The 19,884-nt window shown below is 47.5% G+C and overlaps 1 protein-coding gene across 2 annotated transcripts in view; it reads right to left on the bottom strand.

The window, feature by feature from the left end:
• The window catches only part of Zfhx3 (zinc finger homeobox 3), a 241,039-nt gene that overhangs the window by 6,693 nt on the left and 214,462 nt on the right, over positions 1-19,884 (bottom strand). For both annotated transcript variants that reach the window (XM_076839379.2, XM_076839378.2), the window contains exons 6-9: positions 19,749-19,882; positions 19,423-19,623; positions 9,498-9,600; positions 2,879-8,350 (exon numbers count right to left, since the gene is read on the bottom strand). In XM_076839379.2, coding sequence (XP_076695494.2) covers positions 2,879-8,350; positions 9,498-9,600; positions 19,423-19,623; positions 19,749-19,882 — 5,910 coding nt within the window. The remainder of the gene's footprint in view (positions 1-2,878; positions 8,351-9,497; positions 9,601-19,422; positions 19,624-19,748; positions 19,883-19,884) is intronic.

Below are 19,884 nucleotides of genomic sequence, written 5' to 3'. Positions count from 1 at the left end.
GCTGGGTCATAAGGAAAGACAGCAAGGGGCAGTGTGCTAGAGGAGGAAACACTGAGAACAGGCAGGTTGTAGAGTCCAGAGGGCACAGGGAGTGGCCCTCAGAACTCTCCAGATTCACCAATCTGTACTGCTGCATGGCACACACCCCTTCGTGGATTTTTCACAACAGAATATAAAATTTTACACCAGAATGTAAAATTAAAAATCTTATAGCTCATTAATATTTAATTGGGACCACTTGCCAGAAAGCTGGGGCAGGAGTTCCACAGCATGACACTCTTTGTGAGGAACAAAATAAAACAAACCACTTGAAGCCCAGACCTGGGTGAAGACTATGGTGATATCCAGCAGGAGTGGTACAATGTTCCCTTGACTATCAAAACCCTTAGGTTTCAGATGAAAATAAGGTTTCTTCAAGTCACCAATCCCAGGAAAACATCTGCTAATATTGGATAGAAGAAGGAAGCTTCCCTCAGCATCACATAATGGACTCTTCCAAAAGAGCAGAAAGGGAATGCTCAGAGTAACTCATCCAATTTCCTCAATGCATACAAGCAACTGAAACCAGAGAAGTGACTGATTGATTGTACCAGAAAAATTCAAATGCTTGATGGTTAAATTGGCATAAATGAGGCAGAGACAGAAGGGATTATGAATTCTAAATCTGGAACAAGGCTCTTTCTGTCTACCACTAAGCAACGGGCCCGCTCCATATTTCAGGTTTGAGGCCAGAGCCAAAAGATCTGTGGGGCAAAGAGGGAATGTCCACAGATCCCCCATTCTCAGGGCTTTAGGCCTTTGAGACAAAGATTCAGGTCAGGAGGCCTTAAATCGACTTTGTATGTGTTCAACCAATTGTCTATGAGGGAGACTCAAAATTTAAGAAACATTTCCTAACCCCTGCTATTTGCCAAGCTTGCAGAGTCAATGCACCGTCACAAAAATTCTTGGTTTTCGGTAAGATCACAACCAAGCAAGGTGCTTCACCACCCTGAGTCTTACTCATGTACCTCTGGAGTCAGACTGACCCTGTGTGGATTATGGCTGACGCACACTGGCTGTGCCACCTTGAATCCACTAACTGACCTCTTGGAACCCCAGCTTTCCACAATAGATGGTTCTGGAGATCAAATGAAAGGCCATGTACAAAGAGCTCAGCATTGGGCCTGATATACAGTAAATGCTTAATAAACACAAGTTCTTTCCCTCCCATTCCAGATCAGTGCTCTTGAGCTGTGGTACAAGCAGGTGCTGGCAACTGGGGCACATCTGGCTACCTTGACTGATTAAAAGCACAGCTTTCTATCTTGAGTCTACTCAAGTGGTCAGAACCTAAGTAGCACTAAATGTATACCTGTTGACTGACTGGCTCATATTGAGTGTTGTGGAAGGAGCACATAGCACTGGGAGCCCGGAGGCCTGGGTGGGAGCTCTGGCTCCTACCCTAGCTTGCTGAATGGTCTTGACCTCTCTGGGCCTCAGTTTTCTCATCTGTAAAACAAGGGGAATACATCAGACATTCTGGTTCTACTTTTTTTTCCACATTTTTATGATATGCTGGGCCTTCCTAAGCCCCGGGCTATAACGATAATTCAGTGCCTGGCACTTTCCATAGCTTGTTTCCTGGCTTCTGTCCGGCAGGCTTAGCAGCATTCTGTGGTGTTACTTCCCAATACACATATGCAATGACTGCTGTGTCTCAATGCTTTCTTTTCTTGTTCTCTTTGGATAAGAAACTGGGACCAGGAATTCAGTACTTTCTTTGTCCTGGTAAAAATGGCCAAAGCTGCAAAACTTGGAGTTTATTCGGTCAGAAACTAGGGCTGCAGAGCAGCTTTAACCCCTGGGAATGGGCACATTTTGAAGACAAGGAAGCCCTCTGAGGAGCTCTCCTTGGTTCAGCATGTACTGGTCAGTGCAGATTGTTGTGGGTGGGGTGGGGGACCAAATCTTCCCGGGACCTTGGAGGGGAGGGTCCAACTTGGGAAAGACAGCTGGATCAGGGAAGATGGGTGAGGACACAGGAGGACAAACAAGAGGTAGACCTGCAAATTTCCCGTTGAGAATACAGAAGCCAGTATTTATGATTGTCAATGGTTGGGAGGGAGGAAAGGGAAAAGAAAATGAAGGGGTGACTGAGGATGTCTACAGTGTGAATTAGTACCTCTATCTGGAAGACTGACATGGCCATGTCAAAACTAAGAACCCCAGGGCTAAGTACAAGATTCCTGGTCAGTACTTTCAAGTAGAAAGGTAATCTCCTTAGAAACTAGCCCGGCTACTGTTGCTCTGGCTAGAAGAGAACCCAAACAGTAATGAGGAGCCACCACAGAAGAGCGTCTTCCTGATAGCAGATTTATCACAGGAGTTCTCTAAAACAGACAGCAGGGACCCCAGGTGAGGGCAAAGAGTAAATTGTCCTGGACAAGTTTCCATAGGTTACCATCTAGAATCAGCTAGGACTAAATGTCTTTTATTTGCAACAACTATCTAGATGAGACTGGCCATTTCATATACCCAAATGGAGTGGTCTATGATGGAAAACACCTCTTGAAAATTCCCTAGGAATCAGTATGTCAAGTTCTTCCCTATAGCACACATGCTGGTTGTGCTGCAGAACACGGGGCATAAGTGTGGTTTCCGAGGAGACTAACCAGGAGCTCCCATCCCTAGACTTGATTAGAAAGGCCAAGAACCCATGTACACACTGGCACTGGGATGGTGCAGTAGAGGGAAATATATTCTTGCTGCTTTCAAAGAAGCAGAAAGGGAAGCTTCCTGTTTGCCCAGTACTCAGGAGGGTTTGGCATGGGTCACCACACAACAAAACACTAACTGAGCTTTAATGCTGAAAAGAATCACCTAGAACAGAACCCACCTGTGTTGGATGGAGTAAAGCCTGGCAAGGAGGGGCTGTTGAGGCCGGGGAGCAACACGGGAGGAATGCCCTGGAGCGCTGGATACGCTGTAGGAAGGTTAAGAGCCTGGAGAGGGGCGTTGTCAAACATCCCTTGCTGCTGAGCTGCCAGTCCAAGGACCTCATTGGCCTTTTTAATCCGGTCCAACTCTTGTTGAGCCATCAACTGACGTACAGTGGCTGGGTCAAAGTATTCTTTCTCCTTGTCCAACTGGCTTCCAATGGTGTCTTTGACTTTGGAGATGTGCTGTTGGGAAAAGATATGGTCACGTACAGACAGCCGAGCGCTGTACTTGATGCCACACAAAGTGCACTCTGTTTTGGGTCCCTCGTAACTTGTTTGGTTTATACCAAAATGCTTGGCCATGCTTAACTTGGACTTCTTTTCTTTTGCCCGGGCGTTCTGGAACCAGACCTGAACAACTCTCTTTGGCAGTCCAATGTCATTGCCCAGGACCTCACACTCTAGCATAGTGGGTGTCCTATAGTCATTAAAGCATGACTTGAGGACCTTCAGCTGCAAATTGGTCATCTGAGTGCGAAAACGTTTCTGCCCAGGCCGATCCCCGCTGTCACCAGATTTGCCTGCGGAACCACTCACACCAGGACTCGGGGAGCAGGGGTCCGCCAGGCTTGAGGTCTCACTGTAGTCCACTGTACCTTCGTTGTCATATTCTTTGCTATAAAAGCTCGGGGCTGGGCTGACCAGACCAGATGACAGCCGATCTTCATACTCAGACATTGCCATCATGGCTGCTTTGGTCAGCCCCTCACTGGGTGCAGAAGATGATTTGGTTTCGGTTGCTATTCCCGTCGCACTGTCATTATCCGCATTGCCCTCGTCTCCTGTTGTGGTGTCTGTGATTGCCGTGTTGACAGAGGAACAGTCATCGTTGTCCAGCTTAGTTTGGTCAAAGTTTAGATTAACCGAGGACATGGAGGGGCTTTCAAAGTCTTCGATCCCCTCCACCTTGATGGAGGAAGGGCTGAGAAGAGTTCTGGGAGACAGCTCCATGGTTTTACTCACAGGTGAGAGAGGGACACCCTGACCATCACTACTGCTTGGGGGAAGGTGGGAAAAGCTAGTTCCATCAAAAATATCTCCTTTCATCTGGAGTCCCCCGTCACAGTCTAAGAGCATCGCAGACAGAGTTAGGTTGTAGCCGGCTCTCTTGGCTTCATGCCAGTGGCGGGACCGGATATGAGCCTCGAGGGCAGTCTTGGCTTTGAAGAGCGCTCTGCAAAAAGGGCATCGTCTGTGGGCCTGGGCTGGGCCCACAGCCCGGAACTGTCCTTTCCTTTCCCGAGCTCGGGTGTTCTGAAACCAGACCTGTACCACGCGTTTCTTCAAGCCCACCTCGTGCGCGATGTGATCCAACATCTTTCGAGTTGGATTGGAGTCCAGCAGATACTTTTGGTAAAGAATTTCCAGCTGTTCCGGCGTAATGGTCGTCCTCAAACGCTTGTCCCTCTGCGGCTCCTCCCCTCCCGTCCCACTGTCATTCTCTCCGGGGCTCCCACTGGCCTTTTCCTCCAGCTTCCTCTTGAGAGTGTTCATGGTGGAGGTGGGCGTGGAAGGAGAGGTGGCCGAGCTGGCGGGGATCTGAGGAATGGCCCCCGAGAGCAGCTGGCTGGCCAGGAGTGGGTTGCTGGGATCAAACAGCATGAAAGGCATGTCCAGTGACCTGTCCAAAAACTGAGGGTGGATGAACTGGTTCTGCGCACTCAGGAAGTGAAGCTGCTGATGCTCCTGCCAGTGCTCAAATGATGGGAAGGCCAGCTTGCACTGGTCGCACTGGTAGGGGATTAGCTGAGGAGGTAGGTTTGCCAGCTGTTGAGGAGTTGACGTGTGGAGGGGCTTGAGGGGCAGGTGGGAGAGCTGAGAAGGACTGGGGCTCGATTGGGGCAGGGGACACTGAGGAGGGGGTGCCTGTGGAGGAGGCTGTGGCAGGGAGGGCGGGGCAGCCAGCTGTGGGAGCTTTGGCTGGGGTGCACTGGTCTTCTGCTCCGGCTGGTCTTGCTGCTGCAGCTCTGCCTTTGGTTGTCCTTGCTTTTCTTGGTTTTGGTTCGGCTGTGCACTGGGAGGGTCAGCCTGCTTTGGTTTCTCATCACTCGCCTCCGCTTTTGAACTGAAGGTGGCCAGGTCGTCGGCCTCCGCTGTAAGCTGCAGGAAAGCAGAGGGAGCCGTATTGGCCGATGGTGCGGGGGCACTGTAAGCCTGCGAGGGCATCGGGGTGCTGCAGGAGGAGCTGGTGGGGGTGAGGATTTCCATGGCATCCATGGAGTCCTCGTTTTGGCTGTCGTCCTGCCCCTCCTCGTCCTCGTCCTTGTAACACAGCTTCTTCTGGTGCTTGATGAGATCAAAGATGCGCTGGAACACCAGGCTACATTTCTTGCACTGGTAGTTCAGGTTGCTTGTTCGGATGTATCTATCATTTGTAAGCTCTCGCCGCTCTCCATCTTTGCCCTCTCCCTGATTCTCATAATTTTTCCTGGCCTTCTGTCGGGCATTCTGAAACCACACCACAATGACTCGGGTTGGAAGGTTCAGTAAATTAGAGAGTTGCTCAAATTCATCGTCCTTTGGGTAAGCATTGGCATCAAAGAAGTCCTGGAGGACTCTCAGCTGGTAGTCAGTAAACCTTGTTCTGGAAGACCTCTTGCTACCCCAGTACTCCTGCTTCTGAGGTTCTGGGGAAGGAGGCCGGGAGTCGATCTTGAGCTCCTCCAGGCTGGTGATGGGAGGATTGCTGAAGTTGTAGGGGGAGTCCTTGTTGCGCTGCCGCTCTTTGAAGAGAGTGTTCCTGAACCAGTGCTTGATCACTTTCTGGGGCAACCCAGACTTGTCTGCCATCTCTTTGATCTGCTCCTCACTGGGGGAGTTGTTGATGTCAAAATACTGCCGCAGCACTCGGAGCTGGTCATCGGTGATCCTGGTGCGAGGCCTCTTGTTCTGCTGCTGGAGCAGGGTTGGATTGAGCTGGTGCTGGTACAATTGGGCCAGGTCTGCGGGCAGAGGTTCCACAGGGCCAAGTTGAGGGGGCAGCTGAGCTGGCAGGGTCTGCAGTGGCATGGTCTGCATCATCAGCGGCGAGAAGATGGGCAGCTCCATCGGCATGGAGAGCTGGGTGAGCGGCACCGAGGGCTGGGCAGGGGCGATGGTGGGTGAGGTGATGGGTGGGGCTGATGCCGGGATGGCAGGCGTGGAGGCTGGCTGTGGAGGTGCTGCAGGAAGCGGGGGCGGAGGGGGCGGAGGGGGCGGGGGCGGGGGCTCTGGGGTCTGGGGCCTCAGAGGGTACAGTTTATCATAGTGCTCTCTGTACTGTTTGGCAAACCTCTCCAGCTGCTTAAAGGGGAAGTAATTCTGATGAACATGCTCTTGATGACTCTTTAAAATCAAGATGTTGGAAAACAGCTTGCCACAGGAGTCGCACTCAAGCTTCTCCAGGTTCTCTCCCTGCTCCGTCTTCCCGGTCTTCTTCTGCACCTTCTGCTTGTTCTCGTTGTACTGAATGACCAGCTCAAAGCCGAAGTTCTCCAGCAAGGCCTTGGTGGCGTTCCCTCTGGCATCCGAGGCGATGCGTGGAGGAAGCATAGAAGGCTCAGAACCACCCCCTGGTGCCAGCTCTTTCTTCTCTTTGGCCTTCAAGGCATCTGGCAGCAGCTCCTTCTGTCCTGCGATGCCTTCTCCCCCTTCAGCACCCTCCCTCTCTCTCTGGCTCTCTTTTTCCTTGTCTTTGATGACCAATTTGTTTTTCTTTTCAGGGAGCTGGCTTGGCTGAAGGAGGGCAGAGTGACTCTGGGACAGAAGTTGATTTTGCTGTTGTTGCTGCTGCTGCTGCAGGATCTGCTGGTGGCTCTGCTGTGGGATCTGAACCTGAGCCTTCAGATCTTCCAGCAGGCCTGGCCCCGTCCCTGTCAGCGTCAGTGCCCCGCTCGTCACTGGCAAGCTCACCTCGGGGTTGAGCTGGAACTCAGCGCTGGGAATGTAGAAAGGGAAGAGGAGGTGCTGCTGCTGCTGCAGCTGGAGCAGGGTCTCAGTGGTCATGGGGAAGTGAGGCAGGAGGGTGGGGTTAAAAAGCTGGGACTGGATCAGGGCAGCCTGCTGCTGCAGTTCCTGCTGCAAGTGAGCCTGAACTTGAGCCTGGGCCTGGGCCAGTGTCTGAGCTTGTTGTTGTTGCTGCTGTTGCTGCTGCTGCTGCTGTTGCTGCTGCTGCTGTTGTTGCTGCTGCCTGGATGCAATCATGTCTGCCAGCTTCTTCCGATTGGCCTCCTTGGGCTCTGAAGGGGAAGCAATGTTGGCACCGATGGGATTCCCTAGGGGCAGCATCCCAACACTCTCAGCGGGCACTTGGCTCAGTAAGCCGGAGCTCGGAGTGATGCTGGCACTACTTGGATTGGTGGTGGTAAAGGTGTTACTACTGCCACTGGTGCTCACGGGACTTGGTATGGAGGAACTCAGTGGGACACTGCCACTGTTCCCAGTCCCATTGCTGCTACCACTTGCAGCCTCCAGCTTGGCTGCTCGGGCTTTGGTTTGATGCAGCACAGACCTCATGTGGATCTCCAGAGTGGAACTCTGGCTATAGGCCACATTACAAGTGTTACACTTAAAAGGTTTGTTGTCTGGGCTGCTGGTGGGTTCTGGTTGACCAGTTGCCGATTCTTGAAGAGCTCTCTTTAACTTGTGCAGGTGGGAGACAGAATTGTAGTGCACCAGCAGTATGTTCTTTTGAGTGAAAGATTCCTTACAGACGGTGCACTTATAAGGGCGAGAAGGGTCTAGAAACTTTTCCATAGTAAAGTTGGGGCCTTTTCTGAAAGGTAGAGCTCTCTTTGGCTCTGAGCCTGAATCTTCTTGTACTGACCCAGAGTCACTGCCCGTGGGGCTCTGTTTATCTTCCAAGTCACTTTCTTCTTCCTTGTCTTCTTCAACAATTATGGTGTGGTCTTCAGCCAGGGTGGGGTCTCCCATTGCCAGAAGGTCCCCATTGGCCAGAAGGCCACCATAAAGTTGTTGAATGTCGGCCTCACTCAACTCCAGGTGGCTTGTCTCAAGGTGTTTTTTCAGAGCCTGGAATGTTCGAAAGCTGCGCTGACAGAGACAGCACATGGTGGCGGCTCGGATCACATGGTACTGAGAATGCAGCTGCAACTTTTCAATGGTCTTGAAAGCCAGGCTGCACTGGTTGCAGCGGTACTTGTACACGTGGCGATCTGACACGGGCAGCTGGGGCCTCTTGGCATGTACCTCGTTGAAATGTGTCTGGAGGGCAGCTGAAGTCTTAAAAACCTGGTTGCACCCTTTCTTCCAGCAGAGGAAGCCCGAGTCTTCTCTCACAGATCCTGTGTCAGCAGAAGAAGGTTTCAAATCTCCACTGTGCTCTGTGCTTGCAGATGGCAAGATGTTCTTTCCCAGATCCTCTGAAGTTTCTGCAAAAAAACATCAAGCCCAAAGATAAAGAAGGTCTTGTTTCCAGGATGGCACCTAGAGCCGTCTACTTAGGCAGGCTTCATGAACGTAGGAAGTGCCCAACCTGATCAATAGAATCTGCACAGGGCTGATGGAGTGCATATTAAAAACAGGGCACACAGGGACAGAGATGAATAGAAGGATACAAAAGTTTCCATTCATAATGAGCCTATGTCTTGTCACAGAACTAACAGTCTTCTAAATAATATTTAACTGCTTGACTCAGAATCCAGTTTCTCAAGAATGAGTCTGAAGGTTACTGATCTTGGGGTGCCTATTTATATTCATCTTTTATGTTATAAAAATTTAGCATAGCAGATATGAATTAATGCTGTTCTAAGTTGTGGGGAATTTATAATAACTATAGTCCATTATAAAGAATTTTGGATTTTACTTTTAGGCCTTTAATTACTTGTTATGACTTTTTGACTATCATCTCTATTCAGTAAGCAATGAACATTAATGTGGCAAATTATTAAAATACATTAAATTTTCTTCTACAATGAGACCATCATACTCATAAATACCCCAACCCTTTTCAGATCATCTGTCCACTGCCTAATAAGAAAAACCACAAGGGAGAACCCTAGGCACAGCGTGGCTGAACTCTTTTTAACTTAAACCTTAGATGGCTAGAAGAGGTCAAAGATGTAGGACTGTGTCACAGAGGTCTAATGATTCATCTAGGTAGGAACCACAGGATGGCACCGGCAACTGGTCTATGACAATGGTCTTTCCAGATGCACCTCTAAATCCAGTACACTCCCAACTCAAAACTACCTGATTCACAAGCCCCTAAGTCCTCAGAGATCCAGTGTTTAATGGCTTGAGATAGCGGGTCTACAGAGGCCTACTCGCTGTGTCTACTTATTAACTCCCACTGGTTCTCAAGCAGATTTCTCTCACTTTTAAACCATATGAATAATATACAAATGCGTGCCAGGAACCAAAGTATAAAGTAGTTGATGACAGTGACCTTCATCTCCCAATCAGTCACATTCAGCTTAGGAATCCTGCAAAGAATTCCTGCACCCTTGCCCTGTGAAAATTATGGCCGCAGATTTCACCCTGTTTCAATTCACAGAAGTTAAGATTAATGATACTAACCAGGCTGCTTTCCTGCCTCTTCCACGTTGGAATTCCCATCTCGATCTGGAACAGCTGCTGGCAGGAACATGCTGCTGGGCATCACCATCTCAGGGGTGGTCACCTGAGGAGTGAGAGGCAGAGACACAAGGAGAGTCAAACAGAGAGGAAAGAGACACAAAATAGGAAAGGTTGAAAAAATTATTTAATAAGCAAAATTAGCCTTCACCAGTGTAAAGCTAGAGGTGTCACTTTTCATAGCTCACTGAAGATTCATGTTTATTAGACAAAGCTCACATCAGTCAAAAGTGTTTCTACGGTTACATTCTGGACATAATTAGCAGTGCACACTTGAAGAATAATCTTATTATTAATATTTTTCCTTTATGCAGAATTTTGACTTTGATCACTGACAATGTTTTGTCATGGGCTGTGAAACTTCTCGTGCAACCAATTAGGTAGATAAGTTGAAAGACCCACCTTAAGCTGCTGAAAACATAATAAGGGCCCTAATTAAATCATACCGAGTAAAGTACACTGTAATCTTGAAGCAGGGAGCATTGTAGTAGTGTTTTCAAAATGTATTCAGGCAAGAAGAGGAGGGGAGGAAGAGTGAAGGAAAGGCTAAGGGAGAGAGGAGAACAAAGGCAAGGCTGAGGACATGCAGACACACTGGCAGATTTTCCAGGAAACAACATTTTGTAACCCTTTACAAGCTGATATCAAGTGCAAACAAGCCTTTTTCATGACTCACTTAAGCCAAGATTTCTTCTGGAGTCTTTGCCCGAGGTCTGTGACATCAGAGGGAACATCTGCCCAGCGTCCCAGCCATCAAGGGCAGCCTGTACAGCAATCCACAACAAGGTGGCCCCACCTCGACCATGGCCATTATTCCCTAATGCAGCAATTCCATAATTAGCCTGGATCCAAGCAGCTCCAGTTTTAGGTCAGATTCTTGGATATTTCTCTAGGCCTCCCTCCTAGAGAGGAGGCCAGCAGCTTATGCCAACAAGTTATCATTTGCCCTGTGTTAAGGAGATAAGCATCCCTCAATTTCTAATATAAGGAGAAAAAAGTTTTTGTTTAAAAAAGGAACAATATCATCCCAGTGACCCAGGAAACTGAGGCAGGAGGAACTCAAGCTCAAGGCCAGGTTCAGCAACTTGGAAGACGCTGTCTCAAAAAAAATAAATAAATAAATAAATAAATCCAGGGATACTGTAGCACAGGATGCTTCGGGGTTCAATTCCCAGTAATGAAAGAAAATAACCCAAAACCCAAAAACCAAAAACGGAAAACCAGCAATATCCCTTTGTCTGCTCTGGGGTAGGACGCTTAGATGGCAAAAGTAGTTTCAAATGAATTAGAAATCACCTTCCATTTCATGAAACCCTAAAAAACAGACTGACCTAGAGGTTACAGGAACAGAAACTGCAGTCACCGCTAACCTTTCTACATGCAGCCCAGCCCCACTTGGAGTCATTTCTTTCCCAAGCAAACACAACTTTACTGCAGTAATATCTTCACTTCCTATTGCAAAGACCGGACCTTCTAAATTTTTGTTCAAAATTAAATAAATAATATTTTAAAAATAATCTTTAGTGGCTTGAAGTTCCTGCCCTTGCTCAAAATAGCTGCTGACATGTTCACTAGTATCACTGGCAACAGGCTCAACAACCAGCTGAAACCCAGACAAGTGGCATCAACACCAAAAAATTGATGCCCCATCACATTTAGGGGTATGAGAATTTTTTCAGCCACCAAGACACCCATATGTGCAAAAATTAAGCAACAGGCACTAGAGAGGAGGGTTCTGAGAAGCCTGTGTTTGCAAAGAGCAGGTGCGTGGCAGGTGAATGTGAGTGACACAGCACTCCTGCTCCCAGACATCTGCACCCTCGCACAGAGCTGCCGGCAGCTGGTTAGGGCGAGCTGCTGCTGAATCGTTAGAATGGGGTAGAGATTGCCAAACTCATTCCATCTATTTTCTTTTTAATAGAAAGCATTTCTGACCAGTGTGGCTGGGGAGTCCAGCGGGAATCCAAGAAGTGAAAGGTCACCGATTAATTTATAGTCTTCAGCCAAGGGGGAGCACGAGGTTGGGGGCGAGAGGGGGAGAAAAAGAAAGGAAAAGAGATTCCCCCCAACCTCCTTTCCCGGTTGTGGCTGCAGGATCAGTCCTTTCCTGGGATCTTTAGGAATTATGAAAAATGAATCATGAGAAATAAAAAAAAAAGCCCTACAGAGTAAAAAAGAATAAAATTATCTAACACCTCAGCTGCACATCATTATAGAAAACTGTGGGCTTTTTATACGCATTACAGTAAGGCAGACATCCCCTCTAACAGACTCAGTACGGCGGATCAGTAATTGTTTTCATACACTTTAATTAGAAAAACTCAGATGGCTATGAATAATAATGGAAAAGAGAGACTTTTGCACTTGAAAGGTTGAAGTCAATCAAGTGTGAATGACGGCAAAAAAGAAAAAAAAAAAAAAAGACACCAATTCATCAGCCCTCTGTTGTCTCGCTGCGACTTTAATCATAATTCCTGATTGGGATTCAAGAAGGCAGTAAGCAGCGGTTCTTTGTCTGCCTTCACCTTCCATCAATTAACTCTCCCCGAAATATAATCATCAACCTCACATGCTCCTCTGCATCTTAATCTGGGCCTCCAAACCTGGAAGTCTTGCCCCATATGTGTTTAAGTAACTACTTTTATCCACCTGCCTCTTCTCATCTATGGTATATGTAGCCACTCCCTGAGGCAAAGGAAAAAAAAAAAAAAGCATGGTGTATGAAATTTTAACAGGCAAGGAGGCTCCAGGAGGCAAACAGGAAGTTTCACGAAAGGAAATCTTTAAGGACCTAGAAATGGTAGGGTATGTCTGCACATGCATCTGAAGAGAAGTTGAGAGCAGGAGCTGCCTCGCTACACTGGCTAAGGGAGACCCCGCACTAGTTCGCAGACACCAAGATTCCTAGGCCCATGCTGTGCCCTCCTCGCTAGCTTCCAAAGCTTTTCTCTCTAACTCCTGTGCTTTTTCCTAAAGAGCTATCAACTATCCTGCCAACTGAGCTCACAGAGCAGTCCTTTGCTCAGTGAGGGAAGGGACAGGGACCCAAGACAGCATCACCTGCCTTGACACTGCCTTTGTTTTCCTGTAGTATTTGACTACCAGAGTGCATGGAAGTTTCAGATGTCCCAGCCCCAGTCCCTGATGGACAGCTGACAGTGGTAAGTCAGTCACGCAATTGTGCTGAGTGCAGTTCTCTGTCACCAGGAACACTGAACATACAGGATTTATGAGAGGACAAAACATTTTAAGTGTGCCCAAGCTTCAATGGTCTTCAAATAATTGGATCCCTCCACCAACTTCCCTGTGTAGACATCATGTACGTGAGCTGGCTGTCGCTCCCTTCCCCTGATTCCTCTCTGTTTGTCCACCCTCCTGCCTCATTCTCATCCCCAGCTGTAAACTCAAAAGCCAAACAAAAATTTCTGAGCTTTGGTCAATACACCATCAGCTCAAACTCCTTCACTCAACACTGACTGTCCCGTCTGTGTGAACCGATCCTAATGATCTGTACACCTGTAAACACTGATAAAATTATATTTCCCACTCTCTACACTCTCTTCTAATGGGTCCAAGAATATCAAAACAGACTTAACAATAAAAGTTCTTCTGGTTAAGAAAACTCAACTGATCAGAAGAGGCTTTTAATGCGTACAAAAAGCCCAGTTTTCTATAATGATGCGCAGCCATTGCTTCCTTGACATTTGGGTCTCTCAAGATTGGCCTTGGCCCTGCCAGGGGTGATCTTCTAGACAGCACATGTTTCCCTCCTACCCCTTCAGAGCCAGGTCAACTCTGTTCCTCCCAGAATATGCAGGAGTGAGGAGAACACAGGAAGAAACCACCAGCAGAGCTGGGGCGCTCCAAGCCTGGAAATAAACAGTGGCTCTAACATCTCCCAGCAAGTTAACGATCTCGTGTATAACAGGAGAAACTCGGGGCTCGGCTCCTGTGCTGAAACTCCTCCAGCTGAAGCTGGAAGCACTTCTCGTATATAATCACAGAAACAGAGGAGTTCCCAACTGATGCTAAAGATCTTCAAGCCTAAGCAATCCCCAAACAGCTCAGCTGTTGAGAAGCAAGGCCCTGGAGGGACTCGGTTCCTCCACTTATTGGAGCTCCATTGACTAAAGCACTGGACAGCGCTCCCGGGCTGTTCTCCTGCGGGACGGAGACCAGGCCCCTGCCCTAAGAAGCTTGGCATCCAGAATAAGGTTTTGAGATCGTGAATCCCTTGGGGAATTTGATGAAAGTAGCAGACTCCTAGAAAAATACTTTCACACACAATACTGCAGATAATTTCAGGGAGTCAGAGGTCCCCAGAGGGAAATATGTTGACTCAAGGGAATTGCCCTTGATCAACTGGGAGAGGTGACATGTGTTCATAAATACTGACTTTCAGCCTCCTCCTCATTTGGTTCATCATTGTTCTGGATTATAATTTAATACCTTTCAAGATCCTATGAGTGAGCCTGAAAGCCCTAAGGACACACCTTATAGAGCCTAGAGTCTTATATTTGGTTCTGGTCCCCACTTTGACATTTGTTCCAGGGTTGCTGATATTTACTCCTTCTTGAGAGAGGCAGGTGCTAGAAGGAATACCTACCTGCTTCCCACCCAGATCACAGATGTGGAATGCTCAAGCTCAACATGCCGTGCAGCCTTGTCTCTGGTTCTTACCAGATTATTCTGCAAATTCACCCCATAAGGCCACCCTCAGACAGGCTGGCCCAGGATGTACCAGTGCAACCAACGTGCTCCCTGCGTGCTGGAGAGCTGGCTTTCTTAGAGAAAGTGTCAAACCTCGTTTCTCCATGACTCTCCTCGCCTCCACCTTGGCCCTGCTCAGAAGTGGGGCTTCTCTGGGAAACGCTCCCTCTTCCAAGGGAAGGGTAGATTTGCCAAAGTCTACATTCCCAAGGATTTTCAGTGAAAATCAATAGAATGGAGCATCTCAGGCAGAGGGGGAAATGAAAGGGAACCACAGGCACAGACCTGGCCAGTCTCCATACCCCTGTGAATGAGGTGCTGGTTCTAGCCCCAAATTTAAGCACAAAGTCAAAACTCAACTGCTTTCATGCTGGAGCATTAAAGCTAGTGGCCAGTGCTGTGCGGAAAGCTGCTGCTCCAGGAAGCACAGGTGCTCCCTTCCTCCCTGCGCTGGGACGCCTGCCAGGCCCACCAGCTGTTTCTGCACACCTCAGCCAGCAAACCAGAGCGCCTCTTGGCAGCAGAGCTTCAGAGGGTCCCCTCCTCACTGCCTCCTAATGGTGCAGGCCGGCTCTGGACTAGAGCGTCTGGAAGACCCAGTTTCTTTCTTTCTTTCGTCTCTCTTTTTTAAATCTAAATTTTTTTTTCAATTGACACATAATTATACAAACTTATGGGGTGCAATAAGAAGTATACTTAGTTTAATGATCAAATAAGGGTAATTAGCATATTTATCACCTCAAACATTTATCACTTCTGTGTGACAAAACATTAGAAATCCTCTCTTCCATTTTGAAATACACGGACAGTCAGCCTTTGTGCAATCAAACATCAGAATGAGTTCTTCAAATTGGACTGACTTTGTACCCATTGGCGAGTCCCTCCCAGCTCCCCGCCCCCTCCCCATTTCCTTTCTCAAATGGCTTCTGTGTGCTTGTTTATGTGCTTCGTGTTTTTAATACATAAAATTCACAGCAAAAGCAAACAAACAAAATAAAACTGCAGGCCATGTTAACGTTCATGTGGGTCAGAAACAAATGCAGACCAGAACCAGATTTTTAAAGGTAAGAAAGAGAGAAATGGAAAAAAGGGGCAGGGGAAGAGGAAGAGGCAGGAAACACATGAACAGTTCCCACAGTGTGTGCACACAGAGGAGAGCCGAGGAGGAGAATGGAGGGAGAGAAAAGCTTCATTAGACTCCGAGAGGCAAGCAGTGGCAGTATACCAAGGTCACTTCTAATTTAGACCATCTAATTGGCAAACAGGCTCCAAATGGCTATCATCTCACAGGGCTTGGAATTAATGAAGCCCGATTATTTTCATTACTTTCCTCTGAGATGGAGACAGAGTGAAAGAGCTGATACCCAGGTGGGTGTGAAAGCCCCAGGGCCAGTGGCCACCAGAGAGGCCCTGTGGGGTGGGGGCAGAGCAGTGGCCAGACGGCCAGCCTGTTCCATCGACTCACAGAGGCACAGGCACACACAGAGCACAGACAGTCCCAGACACTGCCTGAAGATCACAGGAGACAAACTACTGCTCCCAAAAGAGAGATACAAGAAAATGGCAGGCAGGGCAGGGCAGGGCACGGCCAGGGGCACAGAAGGGAAATCTGTGCGTGTACAAAACAACAGAGCAGCTGAGTACTACAAAAGGGAGGAGAGGGTGCTCCTAGGCTCAGGAGCCCATCCTCATCTCAACTGTGAGGTCCTATTTTGTTAAGTGATTAAAGAACAAAGAAAATTTCCCCATATTAATGATCCAGGATCCCAGTGGTATGTCCTGTCACTTAGAAAGACAGTGATCAATTAGAATAATTTAAGAGTATTGAAACGCATGGTAGGTGGTCTTTTCCATTCTCATCTAGGGGCCAGAAACATGTGCTCCATGTCCTCAACCTCCTTCCCCCAAAGATACAGAAAATAAGGGCATGAAGCAGTAGCTCCTACAGCTCCATCAATTTGAAATCCCCAGCTTCTCTGAAAATAGGTGAGACTTGGTTGTGTGAAACTGACGTGGGGGTGGGGGGCGGACTGCCAGGATTGGAGGGGCACTTGTCTCATCTCCTTTAAGCTTTATAGATTTCCTTCTTTCATATGACGTGTACAAAGACACCATCTGGAGCTGTTTCCAATAGGCCAAGCAGAATGATGTGCCGTGGGTGCAGTTTCCATAGTGGAGGGCCAGCGCTGCCATTGTTCCTGGTGAAGAATATTTTTCAAGCCCCCTCATGAGTAAAAAGAAGGGGGCCCATGGAAGACATAGATATGAGATGCAGAGCATAAGCAAGCAGCTGTTACCATAGCAACAGACATATTAGACACTGCAGGTTCCTGAAAGCTGTCTGATAAGGTATTATTAAATGAAGCCTCCTCAAAACGCTCTCCATTTACAACCGAACGGGAAGACATTGTGTAGAAAGTAATCTCTTTCCATTTATCAGGGTGGAATTTACTTTTAGAGGGACTGAAACCCAATTCAAGCTAGATCCCAAGACTTTGGATCCAGACTGAAAAAAAAAAATTTACCCAAATTTATAGCTTTAGACACACCCCATATCTGCCAGGAATCAACTACCTGGCAGATTCTGCCAGCTTCTCTTATTCTGCAGCCAAAGGCACCTAACTCAGCCACCCCTTGAGGAAGAGACAAGACTCTCTCTTCCTGTTGCCATTCAGGGATAAAGCAGACACAACTTTGTCCTCTTGTTGGATGAAAGACCAGAGACTGGCCGCTCTTTCGTGATATGGTCTAGAAAATGGAGCACAGATTTGAGGGGCTTTTCTCTTTGCAGAGTTTCCTGTTCCAGTTGGCTGGGAACAAACAGATAAATTGTCAGAGAGCCTAACCAATACTTTCCCAGGGCTGATTTTCTAATAAAATTACAGCAAAATACCCTCCAGGGGCATGATTTTAACCACAGGTTCATTATAATCACTTAGTTGTAAAACAACTACAAATTCCATTTTAACACCAAACTTCTGAGAGGAAGGATGCTGGCATCTGACCAAGACCAGTATCCTAGTCCTCAAACAGGATTCCAGACGCACCCCAGGGTGTGGCTACAAATTGCCCTCTAGCCCTAGTTGCTCATCATTTCCTGCTGAACCCAAGGATCGAGGTGGAAATGCATCATTTGGCTCACTGCAAACCATCTCATGACTAGGAACCAATTTCATACTGGCAGGCCATGCCACAACTTCATCTTCCCATGCCCAGAGAGTGCCAAAGCAGCCTTGCATGCACTTCTAAGGAAAAAGTAACACACTTAAATGATGATCTTTCCTGCATTTCTCACAACTTTCAATTTATTTTTGAATCCGTTAACTCTTTTCATTGCTAGCAAATCCATTTCCTAAAACCAATACATTTCCAACAATCTGCACACTTTTCAGAAATGTCTAGAAAACATCTTCATTGTCTGCTGTGGCAAGATGAGGCACACAGGGGTTTCTAAACCAGGTGCCAAGCACTGCTGTTTTTGAGAGCAGTTTCTCCCACATGATTATACCGTCAGGGGTTGAAGAAAAGGGATTGTTAAGCAGCTCCCTGAATGTAGCCTTAAGCTCCCTGGCGTTGTGCACACAATTCTGTATTTGCAGAGTACTTGATGGAGGATCTACAACAGTGGCTATTAAATTTTAGCATGCACAAATGGCCTAGTATGCTGTTGTATTGCTTTCATCAGTCTCTAAAATGGTTGAAAATCACTGCTTCAAAAGATGGTGGTTAGTGGGTAACTTCCAGGAATATCTTGAGGATTGGTACTCAAAAGTAATATCCTACTGTTGATATTGACACTGTTAGTAAATGAAGAAATGCTATTGCTACTCTAACTATATGACCAAAAAGAAGAAAAAACAGGAATCTGAAATATAATTCACATGCCATGCTGTCCTCCATGCATTTAAAAATAAAATTTACTGTCCAATGTAAACCAGTCATGCAGATTACTATTGGCCCACAGTTCCTATGCTGGATTTGGATTAAATAGCAAAAATACCCATCTGAGCAAAAGAAAACCCATAGTTAAGTATTGGAAATGCTTCCATGCCCACACTTCTTTTTGATCCTTCAGGCTCCCAGGGTTCCAGACCATCTGCTAGGAAGTGAAATGCGGCCTGGGAAAAACACCTTGTTTGTTCCAAGAGGCTGGTGAGAATGCTGGAGAGGCCTGCAGCCCAGAACCATCCACAGGTGGAACATCTGTCCCACTGACAGAGAATCTTTCCACAAAGTTCACCACAAAGTTCACCAGCCTCTCTGAAAATGCCCATGGAAAGCGAATTTATACTTGAAAGATGTCTGGAAGAAGCTCACAGTAGGTCACCTCTGAGTTTTCCATTAGCTGTTAAAGTTCTCTTGATGCATCATCAATTACATGATCCTCACAACTAAACATCACCTGCAACATCGTCCATCAGTCTCACATAACCAAATGGAACAGGAAATGCCTACAGGTGATTATGGCCAGAATTAAATCTTTATACTACAAACTTTTGGGCCATGTTTATAGGGACCACTTAGAGTCATTCCCTCAAAGCCTGCAGGTGTAGAAACAAGGTGCTTACATGCAAAGATGACTCATGAATCACCAAGTGACAACTTTCTTTCTTGATACTAATATATCCATTTGAGAAACTCCCATATTACTGTGCTACACCTAGAGTTAGAAATGTAGGTTTAAGTCTTGATTCTGCCACTTACAAATGGTGTCATGTCGATTAACTTCTTCGAGTCTCAGTTTCCTTATCTGTTAACGGGAACAGGTTGAACTCTCCTTCCCCCACTTCTCTCTCTTATAACAGAAGTTGTTATGAGGATGAAATGAGGCATAGTGAATTTAAGAGCCACCTCGACCTGCTCAGTAAAGGTTGCAGAATCTGAATGAGGATTTCTACACATTAATGGACAGTCACTCCATTCCTCCGAATCCCGAGAGAATGATAAAGGAGGGTGAGAAGCACATATTTAGCAGTTTGGGCCATGGTCATGCCAAGTCTGAGGGAGGGACATCTGAACAAAGGTCACAGAGCTCGGATGATTTTCTAACACTTCCAACTTTGCATGGCTTTCCCTGCCAACCACAAAGATCTCATTCATGTTACTGTATCTCCTTTTGGCCCCTGGAGGAAGAGAAGTCTTGTTCCTGGTGCCTTACCGTCATAATGAGTTTCTCCACGCAGTCGGGTGCCACGCTGTGGAGGTGGGTGAGGTGCAGCTGGAGGTGAATCTTGTTGTTGAGCATGTCCTGGCACAGGGGGCAGCGCAGCATGGGCTGTACCGAGTGCTGCGTCATGGCGTGCACCCGGAGCCGGTTCACGTCGGCGTTGCTGTACTTGCAGTAGGGGCACTGGTACATCTGTGGGGACACACCCACCGCTCCAGCTGAGTCTTCCATTCTCGCCTCAAGCCTCCCACCCCAGTGTTCATTCCCCACCAGTGTCAGACTGCCCTCCACCCCCAGCAGGGCCTCTTCAGCCTCACCTGCTCTGGTTTGCTCTCCTCGGATGTTTTTGGTCTCTTCGAAGAGAGAGGACAGTCTGAGCTACCCGGGAAGGAGATGCGTTTAGAGGTTGCAGGAGAATCTGTCAGCTCCTTCTCTGCTTGGCTGGATGATGCT

Source organism: Callospermophilus lateralis, chromosome 18 (genome assembly GCF_048772815.1).
Source record: "Callospermophilus lateralis isolate mCalLat2 chromosome 18, mCalLat2.hap1, whole genome shotgun sequence".
In the NCBI taxonomy this organism is placed as follows: domain Eukaryota; kingdom Metazoa; phylum Chordata; class Mammalia; order Rodentia; family Sciuridae; genus Callospermophilus; species Callospermophilus lateralis.
Note: the sequence above shows the minus strand (reverse complement) of the source record. Positions and strands in the feature narration are given on the sequence as shown.